The following is a 26,612-nucleotide window of genomic DNA, read 5'->3' as shown; positions in this document are numbered from 1 at the left end:
GAGAGCAATAGTTTAAGATAAACAATTATGTTTATTTGTTTAATCTGCCTTCTTCTTCATTATCAAGCAATGTTTAATTATGAAATGGACCTGAGTAGCTATTTTACATGTTTACATGTCTTAGAATTGCTACTGTTCATTGCTGCTATAATTTCATATGGTATTTATCTGAGTTATATGATTGTTTTATTCGGAATTAGAATATTTAATTTATTTAAATATGAAGGAAGCATGTCACTTATTTCTCTAAATTTACAACAACACATACATCAAGTATTGTATGAATCTCATAATCATCTAAAACGAAATCTAATTTGTAACATAGGGAGCAAGATAGCTTTCTTTAGCGGGACATTTTGCTCCTTTGTTGTGCTCTTGTTAGTCAGCGATTGACTCCCAGCTTCTGTACTCATACTTGTGCTTTCGTAAAAGCTGAGTGAATCACCTTTTTAAAAAGAAAATAGAGAAAGTATGTAATCGTGAGAGCAACGATGGTATGCCTGGCTGTGATGGCGACGGCCCACGCCCAACCAATTGTTACATGAATAATTACTAGTGCTAAGGGCACACATTGGCATCTATATATATCACTGTACAATAATAGTATAGCTGGTTAACTAGAAAAGTGCTTAGCCTTTTTATCACTGTCGCTGCACCAACTTAGGTAGCTTCACGTCAGCGTTCTGGCTTTAGTCACTTGAGTTTTTTTTTTGCATGGAATATAATAAACAGCTGGGGTCTCTTATCTTTCGATCTCTTTGAGATCTATGTATGCATATCCTGTTCCTAAACAAGCTAGTTTACCGGCTTCTACTGAAGCAGAGGAGCTTCAGGGGACCAGGCGAGGGTGTAGTCAAGGCACGACCAGGACCAGGTCGTAGGCGGCGAGTCACAGTGAAACGAGGGAGCAGTCTGCGGCGGCGGCGGCACGGAGGCGGTGGAGCCATCGTCGCACGAGTCCGCGGTCACACCCGTGCGTCCGCTCTGAAGCCCCGGCGTCGTCTCGCTCTCGCCTGCATCAGCCGTGAGCCCTCCTCCTCGCGTCTCGGCGTTGCGCGTCATTATTTGCAGGCTCGGTGGCCAGCCGCCGCCCCCGTCGTCGCTTGCGAGCGTGGCTGACGCGGCCGGGGAGGAGGACCTGGTCTGCTGCTGCTTCGTCTTCGAGGCCGCTACCCCCGCGCCGGACAGGTCAACCGACAGCCACTGTCGACGCGGGAAGAGCGGCTGTGGGCCGTGCAGGTGCGAACCCTCGTACGTGACGATCAGCATCTCTGAGTCGTCCATAGATTTCTCCACGTGCTTCTTCGCGCCGCACCGGGAGCTCGTGCACTTGTAATAGCTCCTGTGTGTCACAGAAAGACATGCACACAGAGAATTTATATACTAATGTGACATCATAATGAGATTTACAAGCTTCTAGATTAACCGTGAGAATTACTTTCACAATAGAATTTGCATGTTGATAAATCACACTACCAACCTAATGGAATTGACAAAAAAAATTGTAAATATTTAACTTAGCATAAAATTAGAATAAATAAAGTTTACGATAAAACGGAGAAAGGTTGTTAATATGACCAAAACAATATTTGTTCTCGCTAAACAAGTGGCACGCAAAAAAAAGTGCTAGAGGCAAGTTGTAGTCGACTAGCCTGGTTTAAGGTCAGCTGGTCTGTATTTACCATAATGTCAGCAACCGACTATACTGTAGATTGTGATATTGATCATGGTCAGTTTGTATCAATTCTAATGTTTCAGTGCAATCTTTATTGTCAACTTACAACCACCTCATTATCCACTACTACTGGAATCCGGCTCTTTGCAGAGTGCTCGAGGCTTTGCCGAGCACCGCACTCGACAAAGTCATACTCTTGGAGAGTAGGACAATCACATAGATAGATACTCGACAAATACCACTTTACCGAGTGCCAAACGCTCGGCGAAAAGCGGCGCTTGGCAAAGAGCCATCAGCATTCGTCTATAACTGACGGTCGTTATCTTTGTCGAGCGCCAGAAGTTGGCTCTCGACAAAGAAGCTACTTTGTCGTGTGTCGCCTGCCTGACACTCGGCAAACTATACTTCGAGTGACTACCTTGGACACTCAGCAAAAATATATTTTTATTTTTTTTTCTTTTTCCAAACAAAATTTTTGTGGTTTGTTCCTACACTGTGTAGACTTATATGTTTCATTTTAGCAAAATTATAAAAGTGTTTACTATAACTATTAGATTTTGTTCGTTTAATTGAATTTCCTCGGATAATTCAGATTTAAACTGCAAGTCACTCGAAACATGGAAAGTTGTGAATGTAAAAATGATATTCATGTTATTTAGCACAAGTTAAGGCTGATTTCAAGAGCAGACCGGAATTTTCGAGCACCATACTCACGAAACATGACCGTGAACTTACCATCCAGTTGTTTAAAAATTGTATAAAACACAAACAAAGTCAGAAAATCATAAAACTTGTCACATGTCATGATATCATATGTAGAGGCTGTGATAAAAATTGAAAATGTTTCGTGAAAGTTGTCACGCACTGTGTGTCTATGTTTTGTAAATGTTTCGAAAATGGATCCCAGCCCATTTGATTATGTATTTTGGTGTTTGATGATAAACATAACCTTGTGGACTAATGTTCTCCAAGTATCTATGTTTTGTAGTTCACAAGATGCAAAGTGCATTGGACTGAGTCTCTGAGGATACAACACCTCAAAAGAAGACATAAAAGATTCAAAGAAGATTAATAAATACTCAGCAAAAGTTCAAGACACAAGACCAAAAGAAGCATAAGTGAAAGAGTGAAGAAATCCAAAGATGGGTTGTCGGCGGGCACACCGGTGGCGCACCGGACCGTTCGGTGTGCATCGGACCGGTTACACGGAGAGCATAGAAAACTGGCTCTCGGCCAGCTGAAGCACCAAACTGAGTCCAATGGTCGGTAACGGTCACTGCCAACAGCTACTTGGGCACCAGTCTGAGTCTAATGTGGCACCGGACCCTCTACAGTGTCAGGAGGACAAAACGGCTAGCTGATCTGGCATCTTCCGCCGGACAGTGCGATGGCGCATCAGACAGTACGATAGTGCACCGGACCGGTACGGTGCGCCTGTAGACAATAACTTCTACTTCTGTCCAAGTTATACCCCTTTGGTCGGCCATATGAAGTGTGTAGCACAAAAAACTTATCCCAAACATAGAGGTACATTTCCAAGAGCTCCAACAAACAAGTGCATAAGAGATTCATCCGGTAATTAGTATAGGTGTTCTGCGAGGTGTTTAGACTAGTTAGACCGCTATTGCGCTTGCTCCAGGTGTAATCTTAGTTAGTTGAGTCAGGCAAGAAAAACCTACACAAACCCTCGGCTCTTGTGCGGGCCGTTGTAATATTGTACCGAGTGGCCAAGAGTCTTGCGAGACTGTGATAACCGAGTTTATGTCACATCCGTCACCGTGTACCGGAGGGAACGAGGCCTACGGAGTTTCTGCTGGAAGCTCGATAGTGAAGACAGCGGGAAGCGTCCAAGAGGATCCGGAAGCGGAGTATCACTTGCACGTGGAGGAGGCCTGTAGCTCTCTACGGAGTTACTAGTCTGTGGTGCTTGGTGTTGGGGCGAAGGCATAGCCGCCACCCTCCGCTCGAAGCCCTCGCTGATGCCGCTGGTCCGACGAAGACAAAACGGGCAGGGACACCCTTCGCCCGGTACGACGCCAGACGAAGCCTGCGACGAGGTCCTCCCACCGTGCGGCCTCGTCCTGTTCGGAGGCCCACGTACGATCCGGCCCATTGTAACGGGCCCTGCGCGGTCGCTGTGTGCTACGGGCCTCACTTGTAAAGGCATTCCTGTAATTACGGTCTGTAACCCTGCTTTATGGGAATATTCTGGGGATAACCTGGGTAGCTGAGGGCACATGCGTCCTTAACACAAGGCGCTGGGCGCTCAGGTACCTATAAATACCCCCGCACAGTGCCCGTGAGAGGCTAGATTAACAGAGCTGTTGCCTCCTAGCACGTAACCCTATTGTCACCACTGTTCACCCTTGTTGGCCCCCTTGAGTTAGAGAGCAAGTTCCAACATTTGGCGCCCACCGTTCGTGCTACGACAACACCACCCGCGATGGCACCCAAGAGAGCTAACCCGAAGGCTGACGAGGCTGCGAAGGCAGCACTGCTTGCCACAAGAAAGGGCAAGGCCCTCGCCCTCACCCAATCCACCCACCAAGAGCCCACTGAAGACAATGTTCCCCGCACCTGCGAAGATGACACCTTCCGCACCTGTGAGCCCGAGGGACAATCGCAGCCGCCCCCAGGCTTCGCCCCACTGGAAGGCGCGGACCTCACCGAGGACGGCGAGGTCCTCGGCGTCTCAACAGAAGAATAGCTACAGCTGCGCGCCCTGCGCCTCAAGAACCGCAATCTCCAGAGGCAGAAAGAGATACTGGAGGCCAAGCGCCAGCGTGTGTCCGCACTAGCCAAGGTGCGGCAAATGATACGCGACGAGGAGCAGAAGGCCCAAGACCTCGAGCGCGAGATCGCGCTAATGCAGCGCGAAGGCCACCTTGGCCTGCACCAAGAGCCACCCCTCCAGCAGCGCGCACAACCGGAAGACACGCGCGAAGGCCACCTCGGCCTGCAGCATGGGCCACCCCTGCAACACCGAGCACAGCCGGAGAACCCGCGTTTCCCCCAGCGTGACTACACCTTCCAGCACGCCGCGCCATTCCAAGGGGTCAACTACCTCGACGAGCGAAGTCCCCTGGCGCCTCACCTGCAGGTGACGCCTTGGCCAGCTAACTTCCGAGCAGGGACCTATCCCAAGTACAACGGCAGCACCGACCCAGCGCAATACATAATGAGTTATCAGGTCGCCGTTGCATCCGCCGGAGGGGACGACGCCACAATGGCGAAGTCTTTCATCATCGCCCTAGAGGGCCCAGCACTCACCTGGTTCACCAGGTTGCCTCCGCTGTCCATTGATTCATGGAGAAGTCTCAGGGACAAGTTCCTGCTCAACTTTCAAGGGTACCGCCCAGACACTGACGCCTTGGCCGAGCTCTCGCTTTGCAAGCAGCTGGAAAAGGAGACCTTGCGGGAGTATTACCGCAAATTCTTAACACTCAAGTCACAGCTGCCCTCCGTCGATGATCAGATCGCTATCCACTACGCCATCAGTGGACTTCGTGCCGGTGTCCTCTACAGTCATTGTATCAGAGATCCACCCAAGAACCTCCAGGAGCTATATCAGCTCTTTGAAAAATATGCCAAATCCGAAGAGCTCCACCAGCGCAAGGTTGAGTCACAGCGGAAACCCAAAGACGCCCCGCAGTCCAGCCACACATGGACGAGGACTCCGCAGCCAGACTCCGATCGAGACGGCCGCAGTCAGCAGCAAGTGCACAACATCGCCAACCAGCATCCCGCTGCTGACCCCCCTCGCCGCCAGGAATATCCCCCCTAGGGCCGCGGAAATGGAACTCGCGGCAGGGGCCGAGGGCGCGCGCAGCCGCCGCGCCGATTCTACTGCCTTTTTCATGGCGAAGACTGCGCCCACCAAACCAAAGACTGCCCCGAAACGAAGGCCACCAGAGACAGAATGGCACGGGCGCAGCCAGCCGACAACCCCAGAATTGTCGCGCACAACTACCAGCAACCCCCTCCACCATATATCCACGCCCCCGCTCCGCATCCACCGCACCACGCTTACCAACACCATCAGGAAGTACAAATCGTACCTCCTCCACCCCCACCACCGCACCAGCAACACCAAAACATCCCCCATGCCCCGAAGCAGGAAGACTTCCCCGATCAACCATATCGCGGAGTCATTCACATGATAACAGGGGGGTCCAGCACTGACTTCGACACCAAGCGGCAGAAGCGGGACCACTACCGCAGCATCAACCATGTCGCCGTCACTGGCCCAGTCGTGCAGACAAAGTGGTCCCACATACCGCTAACCTTCGACGCACGAGACGTCGACCTGCGCAGCGCCCCCCACATCGACGCCATGGTCATCAATTGCAGCGTGGCAGGCTGGGACTTACACAAAGTCCTAGTCGACAACGGCAGTCAGGCGGACATCATCTTCCTTCACGCCTTCGACCGCATGGGTATAAGCCACAGCCTGCTAAAGCCTTCGGACAACCCGTTGTATGGCTTCGGCGGCAAGGGCACCTTTCCCGTTGGCAAAATAGAGTTGCCCCTCTCCTTCGGTGTAGCACCCAATGCCCGAAGTGAGCAAGTAACCTTCGACATTGTCGACATGGTATATCCATACAACGCCATCATGGGCCGAGGCTCCATCAATAAGTTCGAAGCTGCCATCCACGGACTGTACCTGTGCATGAAGATACCAGGTCCGTTAGGCGTCATCACAGTCTTCGGCAATCAACAGACTGCGCGCAACATAGAGCGGGACTTCGTGCCCGATCAAAGAAATGTGCACTGTCTCACGGCCCAGCGCGAGGTCCCTGCGCCCGCCAGCCCAACCGATAAGCAGTACGACAAGGCACAGTTGCAGAGCCAAGACGGGACAAAGACTGTCCCCCTCGATCAGGCCACGCCCAAGCAGGCAGTCACTATCAGCGAAGACCTTACCTCACAGGAAGAAGAGAAGCTTCTCTGCTGCCTCGCCAAGAATAAAGATGTCTTCGCCTGGTCCGCCCTCGACCTGGTCGGAGTCAGCCGATCCATAATTGAGCACGGCTTGGGAATTGACCCTTCGGTGCGCCCAAAAAAGCAACGGCTTCGCAAAATGTCCGACGAAAAGACAGAGGCCGCCAAGGCGGAGGTGCACCGCCTCCTAGAAGCCAAATTCATCGAACCAGTGGCTTACCCCACGTGGCTCTCCAATGTTGTAATGGTGCAGAAAAAAAGTGGGAAATGGCGAATGTGCATAGACTTCACCAGTCTCAATAAGGCCTGCCCAAAGGACAATTTCCCGCTGCCACGGATCGACAAAATAGTCGATAGCGCGGCCGGATGCGAGGTCATGTCACTCCTCGACTGCTTCTCCGGCTATCACCAGATATACATGAAGGAGGAAGACAAGGCCAGCACCAGCTTCATAACACCCTTCGACACTTATTGCTTCATTAGAATGCCGGAGGGACTCAAGAATGCCGGGTCCACCTTCTCCAGACTCACCAAAACAGTACTCGAAGGGTAGGTTGGCAGAAATATATTTACATATGTGGACGACATCGTCGTCGCCAGCAAGAATAAGGAGGACCATCTCGCCGACCTCGCCGAGACATTCGCGAGCATGCGAGACGCACGACTCCGCCTAAATCCGGAAAAGTGCGTCTTCGGCGTTCGCCAGGGCAAGATATTGGGCTACCTGGTATCACATCGCAGCATTGAGGCCAACCCAACCAAGATCCAGGCCATCATAAACATGACGCCTCCGCAGTCCGCCAGAGACGTCCAGCGTCTGACATGCAGATTGGCCGCTCTCAACAGGTTCATCTCTAGGTCCGCCGAGCGAAGTCTCCCCTTTCTCAAAACACTCCGCGGTGCAAAAGACTTCGCCTGGGGACCGGAACAAGCAGCGGCCTTCGCCTCGCTAAAACAGTACCTGTCGGAGCTAGCAATCCTCACGAGCCCCGACTCCTCGCTCCCCCTATTGCTCTATGTCGCGGCTTCGCCGCACGCGGTCAGCGCGGCACTAGTGCAAGAGCAGACGGTTGAGGGTGCGGTCAGACAGTGCCCTGTTTACTATGTCTCCGAAGTACTGACACCGTCCAAGTGCAACATGACAGAGCTGGAGAAGATCGCCTACTCAGTCGTTATGTCTTCGCGCAAGCTGCGCCATTACTTTGAAGCATTCAAGGTCCGAGTCACCTCAGACTGGGGACTCGGCGAACTATTCAGAAACCCGGAGGCATCGGTGAGGATTGCCAAGTGGGCAGCCGAATTATCCGGCTACCACATCAACTTCGAGCCCAGGACAGCCATCAAGTCACAGGTCCTGGCAGACTTCGTCGTCGACTGGACTGGGCCAATAACGCAGCCAGACCCGTCCATAGAGAAGGTTTGGACTATCCACTGCGACGGCACATGGTGCCATGCGGGGGCAGGCGTCGCTGCAGTCGTCACCTCACCAGCCGGAGTCAAACACAGATATGCAGCACGCCTAAGCTTCACTCTGGAATCCGACAGATGCACAAACAATATAGCAGAGTATGAAGCGGTTATCCTCGGCCTCCGCAAGCTAAGGGCCCTCGGAGTCACCACATGTATCATTAAAACAGACTCCAAGATAGTTGCCGGCCAGGTCGAGAAAGACTATGCAGCAAAAGACCCCGCGCTCATGCAATACCTCGCAGCCATCCGAAGTCTCGAGAGACAGTTCAAGGGATTCACCTTGCAGCATGTGGATAGGGCCAAGAACGAGGAGGCCGATGCATTGGCCAAGGCTGCCGCCAGGGGCGAGCCCTTGCCCTCCGACGTGTTCTTTCACACCATCGGCACGCCAGCCGTCCGAAGCCCCGAAGGGCTCCAAATAACTAATGATAGCGACGGCCACCGCATAGTCAACCTAATCATGACCGAAGACTGGCGGGCACCAATAACACTGTTCCTACAGGGGTACCATCATCCAGCCGGCGTCAGTGAGGCCAAGCGCCTCAGACATCGCAGCCGGGACTTCGCACTGATTGAGGGCCAACTCTACAAGAAAGGGGTCAGTCAGCCAATGCTTAAGTGCGTCACCGAAGCCGAAGGCATGCAGATCCTACGTGAAGTCCACAGTGGCACGTGCAGCTCGCACGCAGGGCCAAGGGCCCTGGCTGCCAAGGTGATCCGCCAAGGGTTTTACTGGCCCGCAATGATCTGCGCCGCAAACCGGGTCACAAGGTCCTGCGAAGCCTGCCAGAAGTTTTCTCCTCGGTCAGGCAGCCCCTCGCAATATACAAAGCTGATTGCCCATACATGGCCTCTCCAGCGCTGGGGCCTGGACATTGTCGGGCCCCTGCCCACCGCTCAGGGGAATCTCAAGTTCGCCTTCGTAGCCGTCGAATACTTCACCAAATGGATTGAAGCGAGGGCTGTTTCTACAATAACATCAAAGACTGCCCAAAAATTCTTCTGGCAAAACATTGTTTGCCGCTTCGGAGTACCGTCCGAGCTAACAGTTGACAACGGTAAGCAGTTTGACAGCCAAGATTTCAAGGATTTTTGTTTCTCCATCGGCACCAAGCTTGCCTTCGCTTCAGTCTATCACCCGCAGTCCAATGGGGTCGTGGAGCGCGCCAATGGGAAAATCTTCACAGCTGTCAAGAAGATGCTCCTCGATGAAAAAAAAGGCAGATGGACCGACTTGTTACCGGAGGCAGTCTGGGCACTAAACACAACTGAGTGCAGGGCGACTGGGTTCACCCCTTTCCGCCTTCTATACGGGTCGGAGGCCATGACCCCGCAAGAAATAAAGCATGGGTCCCCGCGTACAGTTCCGTCAGCCGTCCCCGACGTGGACGAGCCAACTTCAAAGGATCTCATTGACGGAGAGCGGGTCTTCGCCCTGCAGGCCCTAAACAAATACCAAGCCCAGACCAAAGCATGGCGCGACCACGCAGTCATCCCAAGGGAGTTCCGCGAAGGGGACCTCGTACTCGTCCGAACAGCTCGGACGGAGTCCAGGGGCAAGCTGGAGCCCAAGTGGGAGGGCCCCTTTATAGTCAAGACAAAAGCTTCCCCCAGCGCCTACAGGCTCACAACGCCAAACGGCGAGGACCTGCAGCACTCCTGGAACATCGACAACCTTCGCAAATTTTTTGTTTGACTCATCGGGGCTGCTTCTGCCCTTGTAATTCGTCAAAAACAATCTTGTACCGGCCCGCACTCTTTTCCTCCCGGGGGGTGAGGTTTTTAACGAGGCGGAGCCATGTAATATATGTGTGAAAAATCCCCCGCAAAAACATGCGTCGAAAAAAGACCGCGACGACGGTCTTCGACATTCGACCAATTCGAGGTCACCGCGAGGCCAAGCGCTAGCCACCCTCGCGTGCGACAAATCCGCGCAGAAGTCGCCTAAGGGTGCAGCCGGACTAGCACAACAAGTGCGAAAAACCGAAGTCTATCGCGAAGACTATCCGCGCAGAAGTCGCCTAAGGGTGCAGCCGGACTAGCACAACAAGTGCGAAAAACCGAAGTCTATCGCGAAGACTATCCGCGCAGAAGTCGCCTAAGGGTGCAGCCGGACTAGCACAACAAGTGCGAAAAACCGAAGTCTATCGCGAAGACTATCCGCGCAGAAGTCGCCTAAGGGTGCAGCCGGACTAGCACAACAAGTGCGAAAAACCGAAGTCTATCGCGAAGACTATCCGCGCAGAAGTCGCCCAAGGGTGCAGCCGGACTAGCACAACAAGTGCGAAAAAACCGAAGTCTATCGCGAAGACTATCCGCGCAGAAGTCGCCTAAGGGTGCAGCCGGACTAGCACAACAAGTGCGCAAAAGACCGAAGCCACCGCGCAGAAGCCGCCTAAGGGCGCAGCCGAACTATAATCACACCAGCACAGCATAACAAAACATACTAGACAAAGTATACAACGCCTTCGCACACCTATACAAGCGAGGGCACACAACTTCATCATACAGGCCTCTACATACACAAGCGAGGGCACCACACTCTACATCGGCTCAACCTTAGGAATAATTCCCATCTCCCTATAATTAAATAACATTATCCTAAGCTCCTCACCTGCAAAAAGACTTCGCAGTTCCCCTTCACCCGTATTCACGGTGGCCGGCAAAGACAACAGCTCCTGCCGGCCAGTCCCACTCACACGAAGCCGAGCCCCCCCCCCCCCCCCCGTCCCACTAACTCTACGCTTCGCAACCGCCCTTCGTCGTCGTCGCCCGGTGCTAGGACCTGGCACATCTCCTGCGCCCGCGACGTGCGGCGAAGCCTCCGCCGCAGCCACATCCAAGGCCGCAAAGTAGTCCAAGTCCTCCTCCGACGACTCCTCAGTCCACTCAACCGAGCTCCCAGAGTCAGCACAATCCAAAAACTCAGATGCAGACCCACCACATTCATTACCATCTTCCGCGGTCGAAGCCGCCAAAATTTTAGTAGTAGCGGTTGTGTGCGCAGGCCCAAAATCTTGAACCTGCGCAGCAACCAAAATTCAGTAACATGTACAAATTTCCACAACCCTCTACACCTACTACGCCACCTGCGACGGCCCTGACGCTGCAGGAGCCTCCGCCGTTGGCTCCGTCGTTGCTTCCGCTGTTATCTCCGCCGCCACCGCTGCAGGCTCTACGGCGCTCGGCGCAGCCGCCGCGGAGGCACCAGGTGCGACTTCGGCGACCTCTGGGGGCAGGCCTTCGCCGGCCGCAGCGGCTACGGAGGCACCCGACGCGTCTCCCGCAGTCTCCAGGGTCGGCCACAGGACGGGCCCAGGCACGGCCTCCGCCGGGGCTGGCTCCGGGTCAGATATCACGTCGTTCAACGCCCCGAAGTCGTCCACCCTCTCGCCACGCGCCGCCTAAGACAAAGCACACAAAAAATTCACCACACACACACAGTCAACCAACAAACGCCAAACAAACGAGCACATTACCTGAGCCCTCGCCGTCTCGGCCCGCTCCCTGACCACCTCGCGACCGTACGCATCCCACAGCCGGTCGTAGATGGCTCCGGCGGATTCCTTCACTACGGGGTCCTCAACCTTAAAGATATCTTGCTCAAAATCTTCATCAGCTTGGTCGAAGACCTCGAAGTGCCGACACCCTTCGCGAGAGAGCGCATTCATCGCCCCCTCGCAGGTGACCAGGGAGGCATACGACATAAACCCCTCCACAACAGTGGGGAGCGCTTGCAATTCCTCCTGCACCCACTCCAGGCAGCGAAGTCCGGCCTCTCGGTCCGGCACTTCGAATTCACCGGTCCCCGCGCCCAGCTCACGATATGTATCCATGAGCTGTTTGCGCGTCCGCTCTGCCTCCGCACGCGCCACGGCCTCGGCCCTCTCCATGCGGCTCTCCAAGGCAGTGAGCCGCTCCTGCAGCTGCTCGGCGCGCTCCCTGGCAATATTGCCCTCCGCCCGCGCCATTTTGGCCTCCGCCTGCGCAGCCTTCTCCTTGGCGAGGGCATCGTTGGTCTCCCTCCTCTCCCCCGCCAGTTGGCGCCGGAGGTCAGCCTTCTCCTTCTCCAGTACGGCCACCTTGTCCGTCAGCTTACGACACTTGCTGTCGGCAGCCGATTTTTCGCGGACGGCGTCGGCGTGTTGTGTCCGAAGTCTCTCGACTTCGGCAGACACAGCCGCCGTGAGGGCCCCCGACGCTGTACGGTCGGCGAAGTCAGCCACCTGCAGAGCACAAGTAAGGTCGCGGCCCAAGATTAAAAAAAACACACCTCCTTCAGCCGGCGGGACGCCTGGCTCAGCGCCTCCGTCACCTCCGCCAACCGGCGGGACACAGCACCCGCCTCGTCCCTGACAGCCGCGAAGGCCGACGCCTCGCCCCCGGCGCCAAGAGCCCCGCCCTTCGCCTTCGGCACTACGGCGGCCGTCATGGTCGCCGCGACAGGCGCAACTATAGCAAGTTGGCCTTCGTCCGACCCTGCGGCATACCGACGAATAAATTATATCTATATATTAATAAATAAAAAAAACAAAGCGAAGCCAGCGACTTACCAACAAGAAAGTCGTCCACGCTAATGTTGGTGGCAAAGTCGGCGACGCGTTTGCCGGACAACGGCAACGCTTGGGCCGCCTTCGCGACCTCCGCCACTCCGCCGGAAGGCGGCACCACCTTCGCCGATTTGGCGCCCCCGGCGCCTGCCGTTGCCTCCGGCACCCTGCTAGATGCAGGGGCGCCCGACTTCGCCGGCAGCGGCGGCTTGCCTCCGCCGGGGGCCGCAGCCTTCGCACCCAACCGCTGCCTCTTCGGCCTGGCTTCAACAAGCCGGATGGCCGCCTGCCGCTTTTGTGCAGCTCCCTGGCGATCCTGGCGATCCTTGTCCATCACTGCCGACACAACAGCAGCAATATTCCGCCCGTAAGGAAAAACTCTCCATTTACGAACCATGCGAGATGTAAAAGAGTCTTCGTCAGCCGCGGGGGGATAGGAACATTCCTAGGCCAGCAGCCCCCGGTAACCTTCAGCATCCGAGCCGAAGACTCCCGGAGCTCGGGCGAAGACATCCTTTCCCCCGGGGGCCGCGCATGTCCTCATCAACTCTCTAGCAAACCCATCGGAAACCCCAAGTCCTTCCATGGCAGTACCTAGTTTTCTCTTCTTAAAGGATGGGGCGGCCGCCGGCGCAGGGTCGTCTTTAGTCTCCACCACCGGTTTCTTCCCCCGACGGTCTGCGTCGTCTTGACCAGGATAGTCGTCATACGACAGTTGGTTCAATTCGAAGACCCTATTCAGACGGTCATTCGACCCGCGGATCTCCCAGCTGCGCTGGCCCTCGGTCCTCGGCACATAACGCCCAACAATCCGCGCCGCCTCATCCTCAGCTTCACGCACGAAGGCGGCCGGATCACGGTTTCGCAGATTTAGCGCGAAGGCGGGACTCCGCACCATCTCTCCACCACAGAAAGGCATCTGGCGAGGGCATACTTCGCCCAGCGCCCAACCACGCGCCAAGGGCCATACCCCGTAAGCCACAAACTCTTCAACCAAGTCGCGCCCACTGCTCTGGCCGGCGGCACACCGAAGGGCCCCTTCGTCCACATCATCCTCCGCCACTTCAAAGGGCGGGTACGCCGAGTAAAAATAAGAGCACATCTCGGACACGGGAAGTCCCTCGTGGCCTTCGACGGTACCCTCAGCAACGTAAAACCAAAATTCATTCCAGTTGCCCCACTTGTTGCGGGCGCAAGGGACCAACTCGACTACTGGCATCGTGGTCTTGCCGGTCTTCGGCGTGAATGTGCAGGACCCAAACTGAGCAACTTCGTCCCCGATCATCCTCTTCTGCCAGTGTAAACAATAATGCTTCGCAAAAACTTCGACCGATGGCTGTCCGCTGTACGAAGTCGTCGCCCAGACATACTTCGACAGGGCCACCACGGCATTCGGCGTCAGCTGATGTATTTGCACGTTGAACCTACGCAGGACTTCGCCAACAAACCGATGTGCAGGCAAGCGGAGACCGGCGGCGAAAAACGCCTCGAAAACAACCAACTCGCCCTCCGGCTCGGGGACTTTCTCCGTCCCCGGGGCACGGGCAACTCCGCCGCCGAAGTAGCCCAACCGCTGCATATCCTCCACGCGGGCCGACGACATTCGTGACACGCCGAAATCAACAGAGTCACCGGCGCGCAACTCCTCCGGCATCAAACTGCTCAACGTCTCCTCCGACGAGGCGGCGGCCGGCGGCGAGGAACCGGCCGGCGGCGTAGCGGCAGCGGAAGAAGAGGAAGACGGCATCGCTACGTACCGTCGGCGGCGGCGGGCAGTCTGCTTCACTCGCGCCAGATCTCCGGCGAACAAGAGCACGGCGGGCAGACGAGCAGCAAGACGGTGGGCGGCTAGGGTTTTTCGCGGAGCGCGGAAAGTAAAGTTCAAAAAGCGCCGGCCCCCGCCCCCCTTTTATAGGCGGAGCGCGGCGCTTCGGGAAACCCGCAATCCAACAGTACCCGGTCAATCAACGGTCACATCAAAAACCCCCGCGGAACCACTTCGAGCGAGGGCAGCGTCTCCGCCATCTAGCGACGTCTTCGGCACCAGGTGACTTTGTCGAACTGGTCCCTCGGAGGGCAAATGTTGGGGCGAAGGCATAGCCGCCACCCTCCGCTCGAAGCCCTCGCTGGTGCCGCTGGTCCGACGAAGACAAAACGGGCAGGGACACCCTTCGCCCGGTACGACGCCAGACGAAGCCTGCGACGAGGTCCTCCCACCGTGCGGCCTCGTCCTGTTCGGAGGCCCACGTACGATCCGGCCCATTGTAACGGGCCCTGCGCGGTCGCTGTGTGCTACGGGCCTCACTTGTAAAGGCATTCCTGTAATTACGGTCTGTAACCCTGCTTTATGGGAATATTTTGGGGATAACCTGGGTAGCTGAGGGCACATGCGTCCTTAACACAAGGCGCTGGGCGCTCAGGTACCTATAAATACCCCCGCACAGTGCCCGTGAGAGGCTAGATTAACAGAGTTGTTGCCTCCTAGCACGTAACCCTATTGTCACCACTGTTCACCCTTGTTGGCCCCCTTGAGTTAGAGAGCAAGTTCCAACACTTGGCCCTCACGTAGGCTACCCTTTGCGTAGGAGCACCAACGAGGATTAGTTAGGATCTTACGTGGTTCCGGATACCTCGGTAAAAATACCAGTCCACGGGAGTTTGCATCTCTACCTTTCCTATTTATCTTTCGCATTTACATTAAGTACTTAACTTTTAATCTCTCCTTTCTAGTTAGAATATTTAGTGTTGAAATTTAGGTTACAAAACTCCTTTTGTGGTAGAGATAGCAACACTTACACAAAACCTAGTTTGCACATTCTAGTCTTTATATTTGCATAGGTTTTGTGACCTGGTTTAGAGATAGTTTTTAGAAGACCTAATTCACACCCCCTCTTAGAGCATATCCAACAACGTGACCTATAAAATGCCCTGTAATTTAAAATTGAGTAAATTTTATAGAATTTAGGGCTCCAACAAAATATCTCACTCCAACATTAAAGCATCAAATCTAGATTATAGGGCAGCATACTATGGTGTAGTTTATTTGATGCACTTGAAAGGGTATCCTATAATTTTTTGACCAAATTTTATGAAATGAGGCACTGTTGGAGTAGTTTTTCCTGTGTAGAGCGCCATATTTCAATTTGAAGCACCAATTTGAGTCATTGTTGGAGATATTCTTAGACGTCACCTTTTTCTACAACATGGTTGCCATAAGATCTACTATAATTAGCGTGACTATCCCTACTTGGTGTTAACTGTCGAGGATTATTTTGGCAGTAAATTTACAGGGTAGGTCATGAGACCGAGAACTGAAGGTAAATACACAAGAGACACTAGAATTTACACGGGTTCAGATTCTCTGTGTGAAATAATAACCTACATCATATATGTGTTGGTAGCTATTGCTTATGATCTATTGATCTGCCCTTTTAGGACACCTCGACCCTTTTTTTAGTTCAATGAGATAGGACAATTATATGCATGTTTGAGTCGGTTACATGTTGCATATCAGGGACGGTTATCTGATATGGATAATCGTCTAACTAACTGAATCTATCTCCGTTACAATATATCAATTGGCTGCTTAGTGCCAAGTCATTAGTTTTATACAGAGTTTCTAAGTCGTGGGTTGAGCAGACCGTATAAACGATCATATAAAATATTACTTTACACTATAAAATATACTATTTATAGAGTAGAGTTTAAAATATTGAGTGAGCTAAAAGTGCGATAGAAAGCGCGCGCAGAAAATAGCTGTGTGCAGTGGCCTAAATTTATGTATGGTAATAATAACGTTACCGATCCATGTATGCGCGATTCAATGCTAGTGTGTGTGTTTAGGTAGCACCAATCTGCTGCTTGAAGACCTTATTACGATATGGGCTAATTATTGATCAGGAGCTAAACCTTACAATATCTAGTACCTTTTTTTTTTGCGAACAAGTAGTACTACTTTGTATCGTCTTTTTCCGACAGTGCGTGTGATCAATTGCCAACATTAGCCAAACAAATTATGGACATACGTAACAAAGAATTCTACGAATAATCATGTGGGTGGGGGTTGGGGGGAGGGGGGGAACATTTCTTGGCTAGAAATTATGGCTACTAATAGTTAGCTGACTGGTGAACGAGCAAGAGCTAGGAAACGAGCCCTGAATCATGAGAAAGCAAAAATTTACCATGGATCCGAGTCGGCCACGCATGTCTCTCTAGCTAATTAAAAACTACTACTACTAGTTCTGCCAGCCTCGTTTCACTCCATGACACGTACTCCTATACCAGTACAAGCTTCTTGCTCGTGTCAGTACTTCGGTCTGCCATCTCCAGGCATCTGCATGCGCAGCTCTCATGCATGACTTGCACAGCCGCTGTGAAGCAGGTCTCTGCATCGGGCCGCAGCAGATCTAGCACACACGTACCACATGCATCGACCGCGACAAGCCGACACTGCACTACCGACACAAACTTAACGTGCTGAAACTGCTAGTTCATGGCATGTGGCATTGTGGCCGGCCGCACCGCTTCCGGCGGCTGGCGGGCGTGTGCTTCAGCCACCGCTCCGGCGGCTGCTGGGGCCGTGCCGGGTGTAGTTTACCTGCGTCGCGTCGGCATTGTTCAAACTCGCATGCATATTGCATGATTATTGTATCGATGATCATGCATGCCACAAGTCAACAAGATCTAGATGCACAGTACTACAAGCGAAGCGGCCTTTGTAGAGCTTAATTAGCTAGCGCGCATATATATAATATTATAATAAAGCCCCCCTTCCCCGAATCTATTTACGATCCAATCGATATATATGCCAAGAACAACGAGCAATTTTCAAAATTGTTTTAGTATGAGGGGAGAGGGGGGGATTAATTGACGGCCAAATTTAACAACCAAGAACGTATTAAGGTAGAGATATATAGCTGTAGCCTCGTGGATGGATCGTACTGCACCTGGGATGGGGGTTGTTCTTGATGGACTTCTGCCCGTACTTCCTCCACCTGTACCCGTCGCTCGGCGTCTTGCCGCCACAGCTCCTCACCTTCGTCGTGTGCCTCTCCGGTGCCCGACCCGCCGCTCCGAACCTGCCACTCCAATTTCCAACCAAAACCACCCATATGCATGGCATCGTCAGCCTTCTAGTTCTAGCTAGCTATCTTCCACCAAGATTTAATTTTGTCCAGCCCATGCACGGACGGTCGTACGAGATGCATGCACCTACAGATGCATTGGACTGTAGCGGCGGCTGCTCCAGGGGTACGGCGGCCTGGACGTCGACAGCGCTTTCTCGATGTCCCGGATCGTTGGGCCGGTGTACACCGAGCACAGAGCCCTGCTCACCGCCTCCGGCTGCGGAAGAAGCTCCTGGTGCTCGGCCACGGTGCCGCCGCCGCCGGTGCACGCCGCGGGAGCAGATGACGACGCGCCTGTGTCACGCGAGCAGTAGTGCTCCGAGTCGACGGCGGCGGGGTCCTGCTGCAGGGCGCCGAGGAGGAGGCTGTCGTCGCTGAGGAGCTCCGTTACGAGCTGCTCGTCGAGCTCGCCGGGCCAGCAGACGCCCACGTCGTCGGCGCCGGGCTCAGGGTGCAGCGCATAGTCCCCATCTCCCATCAAAGTGGCGGTTGGAAGCTAGCAACCCATGGGTAGCGGAGTAATGGGACGACGAAAGCCCATTTTTTTTATATAGACTTGCAATGACGAGATTCTTCCGTCTGAATTCTGATACGAGGTGCGTCCCAAACTTCAATTTGGCATTGTGCTGATGGGGACTGTGGAATGCAGTGCGGGGGGCAGCTACAATCAATTTGAACAGCCTGCTTTGTTAATCGTAACTCCTTTTCCTTAATTGCAACTACTTCCTTACTAGCTTACTAGAGCCTTTGTTTTAAAAAATGCAATTATATACATTGCGTATCTATTAAATTAATCTATATTTGATCACTTTTTTAGTAAATTCTATATTATGCTTCCAAATAAATTTATTATAAAAAATATATTTTATAATTAATTTAATATCATAAATGATGATATTTTCATTTATAATCGGTCAAATTTATAAGATACTAGAATATGACATGCTAAAATTGTATTCTTCCTAGCATAGAGAGAGTAATTTAAAGAGTACTATATGGTTTCATATTCTAATCATATGTATTGGTGTCGACACTAAAATCAACTTATTTTCGATGTCTAGTGACAGTCGCCGAAAATAGCTCAATTTAAGGGTCTAGAATTTCCTTGTACTTGTACATCTATATACAAATCGCATGCATATCCATATACATAACATACTCATTTTATCAATTCACATTTTACATCACACATATTAATATCATTGAACATTCATGCATAACATTCAAATAAACAAATGTATACATATTATCCAGTCAAAAATATTAAACCATCACAATCAACGACATTCAAGTATCATTTTATAAGTCATCGATAAAGCAAGCAAATATATTAAGTCTCATCGAGTAAAAGGTTTTTTTTGCTACTGAGGATCATTGGTGTTATGTCAGTAGCATGATAATCCTGTAATAAAGAACCAAGCCTACCATTAGAGAACAAATTGGGAGTTATAGAATTATAAGTAATAAAATAAATGTAGTTATTAAGATGTAACAAACTAACATTGTCTCTAGATGTTGGTACGACCAATAGATGGGTTTGGTATACACTTGCCATTTTTACTCCTGACTCTTAGAATACACAAGTCATAATAGATTAAATATCCTTATTAAGTATGTCCACCTAGGTATAGTTTCATTCACTAAATTTGTACAGTTGAAGCTATAATTTATTAAATTTACCTTGATTGACTAAATGTATCTAGAATCTGTTAATTTAAACTAAAATTGAGAAAATTCATCGAACCTCGGCTCTATGAGGTCCCAGAGGATAGAAATATGGTAACATCGACGATGATGGTGGTGGTGGCGGCAGCTGCTATTGTGGCAAGACATTTGTCTAAACATTCTACTGCTACAACATTGATTATAAATACAACTAGTTAGTAGTGCTAAATGGTCCAAATGTTAATTATTATAAATTATAAAATCATACTAATATTAATATAATTTTATTACCGAGCGTGTAGTTAGTAAAGTACTCTTGCAACCTCTTCCCAAACCACCACATTTGCTCCTATTCCAATCCACCATGTTGTAAACATCCTCCTCATGGAGGCCAATTACATCATGTGGCGTGCCAAGCTCCTTGCCTATCTTTGGAGTACCAAGTTGATGTGTGTTACCTAAAAAATTCCTCCCTGCACATGCCAAGATGTTGATACTTGTAACGTCGGTCTATACAAAAGAATATGTCATGACTGATAGGGTCAACCGAGCCTTTGAGACATTCAATTAACATGGTACCAGAGAAGAGATCTCGAGTTCAAATCCTACTTAACATAATTAAATAAAATAATTAATACTGGCTCCTATTACATATCTAAGGCTTGAGAGAGTCTCGACATGAGGGAAATGTTAGAATACAAGTGAACTCGATGTGAGGGAAGTATTAGAATACAAGTAAATTTTCCATGTCCCTCCATTAGTTTAAGCTTTTGAGTTAAACTAGTTGATACATGCAACTTAATAATCTATTTCGCTGGCTCATAAGCTAAGATTAGTCAATGGCCTCATGCTATCTTAGTTAATTTAGAGTTAAGTGCAAAGGAATTATCGTTGTTGTACTCGTGGAACACACCGCAGAAATGTGGAGTGTTATAAAATCAAATTGTATGTGACTCAGCCGGTAGGGAAAAGACCGCTCCCATGGTATTATATTAAGAATAAGCTCAATCGAAGCCCCGATTGAGAAATGTCACGAAAGCTAGCCTCCTGTGCAATATGAGAGTCCGTCCCCTATAGACTAGATCTTTACTCGTGCTTTGAGCCATTCCAGCCCCTACACGAGAATCCGTCTCCTATAGGTCAGCCCATCTTATATGCACACGACCAGATGAATTAGTGAGTGATTTTTTTAACATCGATCTAAAATTTACTTCCACTGGGATTCGAACTTAGGACCTAAGGGATGCTACTCAAACCACCTAACAACTCATCTCACGAAATCTTAAAACGCCAGGTACGTAATCTACAGTGTCGCTTAGTGACGAATGGCAGGCAGTATCTACTCAGCTATTTAACTATAACTATTATATACTCCGTACTAGTACTATTGGTCTGTCTATTATATAGTTTGGATTATGGTGAAAAGATATAATGATAAAATATCACTTTAGGACTACAATAAGCTAAAATAAGTTAGTATTGGATTCAGTTTGATTATAAAGTAATATTTTATCCTCTTAATCTTCCACCATAACACAGATTATATAATCTACAAACAGGGTCTATGCCAGAAGGATGATTTTACCGTGCTCTCAATTTGGAGCACATGACAATCTTACCTGCAAAGGGCACTAGAATTAGATTACCGGTATCACAGCGATGTGAATTCTCATGTACTGTATAGGAAGAGATCCAGAGGACCGCGGAAACGTTTGCCTCGTGCACGTCAGCGCGTCTGCCGTAGCTTCCTTTCCCAGTTCCCGTCCCATCTCTCTCATTTCATATTGTAAGTCCTGAGCCGTACCACTCTCTTTTTTTATGGCTAACGAATTGCTGTTGGAGCTTTCCAAGACATAACATCAAAATACTGGAATTAATAGTTGGATTTGAAGCATTCGTTATCTCACCAGACAACTAATCCTGCAGGAAAAGACCGGAGAGAAAGCCCGGGCCCCGGCCCTTCCTAGCCGCCGCTTCCTCCGGACTTCTCAATTTAAAGTGCCAACAGCTTCGGCGACGGCGACAGCCGCGGACGGCAGTCGGCAGGAGACATGTGTCGAGCGTCACCACCTCGCGCTGCAACTGCAAATTGGAGATGCACAAATGCATGCCTCCAACCTCTCGAACAAGTCAGTCGCCAAATGCACGGGATGAGGTCTGCGTTTAACATCTCCAGCAGTTTATCTATCTTTATACTTATATAACTCCGCTCTACGAGTGCAAACAGTGTTTTTGGCTTTTAGGTAAAATTTGAGTAGACAACTGAAAACGGGCCAGAAGAACTACCCTACATATGCTACTACCAAGCTGTTGTACTGCGTTTTTTTTCCTCAGCAAACCAAGATGGGACAAACGAGATGACTGCAGTCTGCACTCGAACAAATGCATCGATGGTTCTTCTTTCTCGTCAGCGTGGACGTCAGTTCAGAACCAAAATAGGTAGCTGGCCAATCCTTTCTTCCTGCAGAGAAGGCCAAAGTAGAGTCTGAACAGAACACTATTATATAAATGAGCTTTGCATCTTTAGCATTTAGTAGTACCAGTTGATATTAACGAAAACATCAATACCAGTTTTAACTATCGAGGCACTAGCAGGAGCATTAATACTGATTAGTTGCTTCAACCAAGACTAATATCGTGGCTTTAGGGCATGTACAGTGGTATTTAATATGGAGGCTCTTAAGGTGTTTAAGGGTGTTATTTGTAAAAAAATTTTAGAGCCGTCTCTCCATGAAGAGACGCCTCTGGCTCGTAAACCAAGTAGCAACAGACGCCTCACTTCCCACTGTACGAATTTATCGTCTGTTCTATCGATCTGATGCTATACAAATACATTTAATTCTGTATTTATTAATAGACTACGTTTATAGACACTCCATTGTACAATAGAGTCTCTTAGTTGTCTCCTATGCTTGGAGAACCGTTTTAGTGTCTCTCCACTATACATGCCCTTAGTATCGATTGATTGATGGTTTTAACCGGTACTAAAACTAGACAGTAGTCGTATAATATTTTATAGTCTATTATTCAAGAACTTTCTTTGTTGCTATGGACACAGAGGAGCTCTATTTATGGTCTCTTCGTTTAGAGGAGGTGATGCTAATTTTTTCGTTTCCAAGATATTCTTTTAAAGATTTCACTTATCCAGTTATAGAAAAAGGTTAGCGAGTTGTTCCTCCTCATCTTGTATGGTGGCAAAGGTTTATTGTTTTGTTTAGTTTTAAAATTAGTTGATTTGTATTTAGAGGTGGGCGTTCGGGTTACCCGAAATTTCGGGTCGGATAGTTTGTGTAATTTTGGTTTTGGGAATTGATACCCAAAATTACAACAGGTTTTGCAATATATCCAAAAATTCGGATACCAATATTTTTGTGTTCGGGTTTGGTTATTCTCGAACTACTCGAATTGTTGTGTCACCTTCACAAAACACATGCACCCTATTAAATTAGTGTAAAAACATAGTTTGAATAATGCTATACATGGACACAAAAAATATATGCAATGTACAATCACAAGTCATGCACAATTACACATAATTATACATGCACAAATTAATAATTAACAATGATATGAGTACATGTGAGAGCACCTAGAGGGGGGTGAATAGGTGATCCTATAAAACTTTAAACTTAAGCCACAAAAACTTTGTTAGGCGTTAGCACAATAATAGCCAAGTGGCTAGAGAGGAGTCTCAACAAAACACAATAACCACAAGAGATCAATCACAGAGATGGCACAATGGTTTATCCCGTGGTTCGGCCAAGACCAACGCTTGCCTACTCCACGTTGTGGCGTCCCAACGGACGAGGGTTGCAATCAACCCCTCTCAAGCGGTCCAAAGACCCGCTTGAATACCACAGTGTTTTGCTTTGCTTTTCTTAATCCCGTTCGCGAGGAATCTCCACAACTTGGAGTCTCTCGCACTTACAAAGATGATCACAAAGAAGCACGGAGTAAGGGAGGGATTAGCAACTCACACAAGTCACAAAGATCACAGCAAATACGCACACACAGAACCCAGACTTAAGCTCGAATGGCTAGCACACTAGAACGGAGCTCAAATCACTAGAATGTCGAACAAGTGTGCAAGAATGATGTGTGAGTGATCAATAGTGCTCAAAGGATGCTTGGTATTCTCCTCCATGCGCCTAGGGGTCCCTTTTATAGCCCCAAGGCAGCTAGGAGCCGTTGAGAGCAATCTGGGAAGGCAATTCTTGCCTTCTGTCGTCTGGCGCACCGGATAGTCCGGTGCACACCGGACACTGTCCGGTGCCCGATTTCTTTCCTTAACTGGCGCAGCCGACCGTTGGCAGCCAGAGAGCCGTTGGCGCACCGGACAGTCCGGTGCCCCCTTCTAGCCGTTGGCTCGGCCACGTGTCCCGCGCAGATCGCGCGGCCGACCGTTGGCCCGGCCGACCGTTGGCTCATCGGACAGTCCGGTGAATTATAGCCGTACGTCGCCGGTGAATTCCCGAGAGCGGCCACTTCGCTCGAACCAGCCTGGCGCATCGGACACTGTCCGGTGCACCACCGGACAGTCCGGTGCTCCCAGACTGAGCAGATTCTTGGCTGCTCGAGCCAAGACATTTTCAATTGGATTTTTCCTGTTTCCAGCACTTAGACACAATACATTAGTCCATAAAACAATGTACTAAGTCTGAGAAACATACCTTTATCCTTGGTTTGTACTTTGTCCACCATTTTACATTTAAGCACTTGTGTTAGACACTAAATCACCAAAATACTTAGAAATGGCCCAAGGGCACATTTCCCTTTCAATCTCCCCCTTTTTGGTGATTTATGCCAACACAATATAAAGCAAGTAGGACAAATACAAAATCAAATCAAATAAGAACTCAAATTGTTTTGATTCAATTTTGACATATATGGATCACCCTTTGCCACCACTTGGTTTGTTTTTTTTCTTTGCAAATCAAACTCAAATTTCTATCTCTAAGTCAAACACACATGTCAAGACATAAAGAGAGTCATTCCAAGAGAAATTGATTCAAGATTTCAAAAACTCCCCTTTTTCCCATAATCAACACTTCTCACCACAAGAAGCCAACTTTTGACAAGAGAGACAATAAAAGAGTTTTGACAAACCAAAAGCTCACTTCTCCCCACAAGAAGCCAACTTTTGACAAGAGAGACAATAAAAGAGTTTTGACAAACCAAAAAACTCTATTCTACTATATTCAAAATCTCTCAAGTGGTAGCTGATCCATTTATCGCTTTGGCCTTTATTTTCTCCCCCTTTGGCATCAAGCACCAAAATGGGATTAATCTTGGCCCATGAACCCCCATTGCCTCACCAAAATCTTCAATAAGAATACAAAGGCAATAAGAGTACATGAGATGAACTTGGAATAAGTTACCCTCTCATCGGAGTGCAGTGGGAGTCTTTCATGGTCCAAGTCCACCTTTTCCCTTTCAATCCTTCTTTGAGACTAAATCAAGCAAACTCAAGCACATGGTTAGTCTCAAAGGGTCAAGTTGTAACACATCTCCCCCTAAACATGTGCATCACTTTGCAACGGACTTGTGAGGTCCAAGGAGTGTTTGTACAACTTGAGCACCATTACTAAGCAACAAAATGCATAAGTAAAATGATCAAAGACATAAACACATGTATGTTATAAATCAATCCAAGTTCCGCGAATCTAAGACATTTAGCTCACTACGCAACCTGCAAAAGGCCTTCTCATCTAGAGGTTTGGTAAAGATATCGGCTAGCTGGTTCTCGGTGCTAACATGAAACACTTCGATATCTCCCTTTTGCTGGTGGTCTCTCAAAAAGTGATGCCGGATGTCTATGTGCTTTGTGCGGCTGTGTTCAACAGGATTTTCCGCAATGCGGATAGCACTCTCATTATCACATAGGAGTGGGACTTTGCTCAGATTGTAGCCAAAGTCCCTGAGGGTTTGCCTCATCCAAAGTAGTTGCGCGCAACACTGTCCTGCGGCAACATACTCGGCCTCAGCGGTGGATAGGGCAACGGAAGTTTGTTTCTTAGAGTTCCATGACACCAGGGACCTTCCTAAGAATTGGCACGTCTCCGATGTACTCTTCCTATCGACCTTACATCTAGCATAGTCGGAATCTGAATATCCAATTAGGTCAAAGGTAGACCCCTTTGGATACCAGAGCCCGAAGCAAGGCGTAGCAACTAAATATCTAAGGATTCGCTTCACCGCCACTAAGTGACACTCCTTAGGATCGGATTGAAATCTAGCACACATGCATACGCTAAGCATAATATCCGGTCTACTAGCACATAAATAAAGTAACGACCCTATCATTGACCGGTATGCTTTTTGATCAACGGACTTACCTCCTTTGTTGAGGTCGGTGTGTCCGTCGGTCCCCATCGGAGTCTTTGCGGGCTTGGCATCCTTCATCCCAAACCGCTTCAGCAAGTCTTGCGTGTACTTCGTTTGAGAGATGAAGGTGCCGTCCTTGAGTTGCTTTACTTGGAACCCAAGGAAGTAGTTCAACTCGCCCATCATCGACATCTTGAATTTCTGCGTCATCACCCTGCTAAACTCTTCACAAGACTTTTTGTTAGTAAAACCAAATATTATGTCATCGACATAAATTTGGCACACAAAAAGATCACCGTCACAAGTCTTAGTGAAAAGAGTTGGATCGGTTTTCCCAACCTTGAAAGCATTAGCAATTAAGAAATCTCTAAGACATTCATACCATGCTCTTGGGGCTTGCTTAAGTCCATAGAGCGCCTTAGAGAGCTTACACACGTGGTCGGGGTACCGTTCATCTTCGAAGCCAGGGGGTTGCTCCACGTACACCTCCTCCTTAATTGGCTCGTTGAGGAAAGCACTCTTCACATCCATTTGGAACAACCTGAAAGAGTGGTGAGCGGCATATGCTAGCAAAATACGAATGGACTCTAGCCTAGCCACAGGAGCAAAAGTCTCCTCAAAGTCCAAACCTGTTTACCTGCTTGACAAGCTCCACAAGGTCTATCTTTTTCGAATTGCACATTAGTTAATCCTATCACGTGGTCTCCCTGTAGAAGCTTGTGAAGGTTCTTCATCCCTACATGTGCTAAGCGGCGATGCCACAGCCAGCCCATGCTAGTCTTAGCAATTAAACATGCATCTAGACCGGCCTCTTCTTTTGCAAAATCAACTAAGTAAAGCTTGCCGTCTAATACACCTTTA

General features: G+C 49.6%; 1 protein-coding gene across 2 annotated transcripts; it reads right to left on the bottom strand.

Moving 5' to 3' along the window:
* Nucleotides 1–549: 549 nt before the first annotated feature.
* Nucleotides 550–18,343, bottom strand: LOC100286379 (WRKY DNA binding domain containing protein). Of its 2 annotated transcripts, none has more exons than XM_008674815.4 (3): nt 17,852–18,343; nt 17,583–17,720; nt 550–1,342 (listed from the first exon to the last, which is right to left on the bottom strand). In XM_008674815.4, exons 1-3 carry the CDS (start codon nt 18,238–18,240, stop codon nt 811–813), a joined length of 1,059 nt encoding a protein of 352 aa, XP_008673037.1. In that variant the 5' UTR covers nt 18,241–18,343; the 3' UTR covers nt 550–810. The 2 variants fall into 2 exon arrangements, with proteins under 2 accessions (XP_008673037.1, NP_001348312.1); NM_001361383.1 differs by having other exon boundaries at nt 17,583–17,714; nt 17,852–18,337.
* Nucleotides 18,344–26,612: the final 8,269 nt, after the last annotated feature.

This window comes from Zea mays, chromosome 3 (genome assembly GCF_902167145.1).
Source record: "Zea mays cultivar B73 chromosome 3, Zm-B73-REFERENCE-NAM-5.0, whole genome shotgun sequence".
NCBI lineage: Eukaryota > Viridiplantae > Streptophyta > Magnoliopsida > Poales > Poaceae > Zea > Zea mays.
The sequence above is the reverse complement of the archived record's forward strand: the minus strand, read 5'-3'. Positions and strand labels throughout refer to the sequence as shown.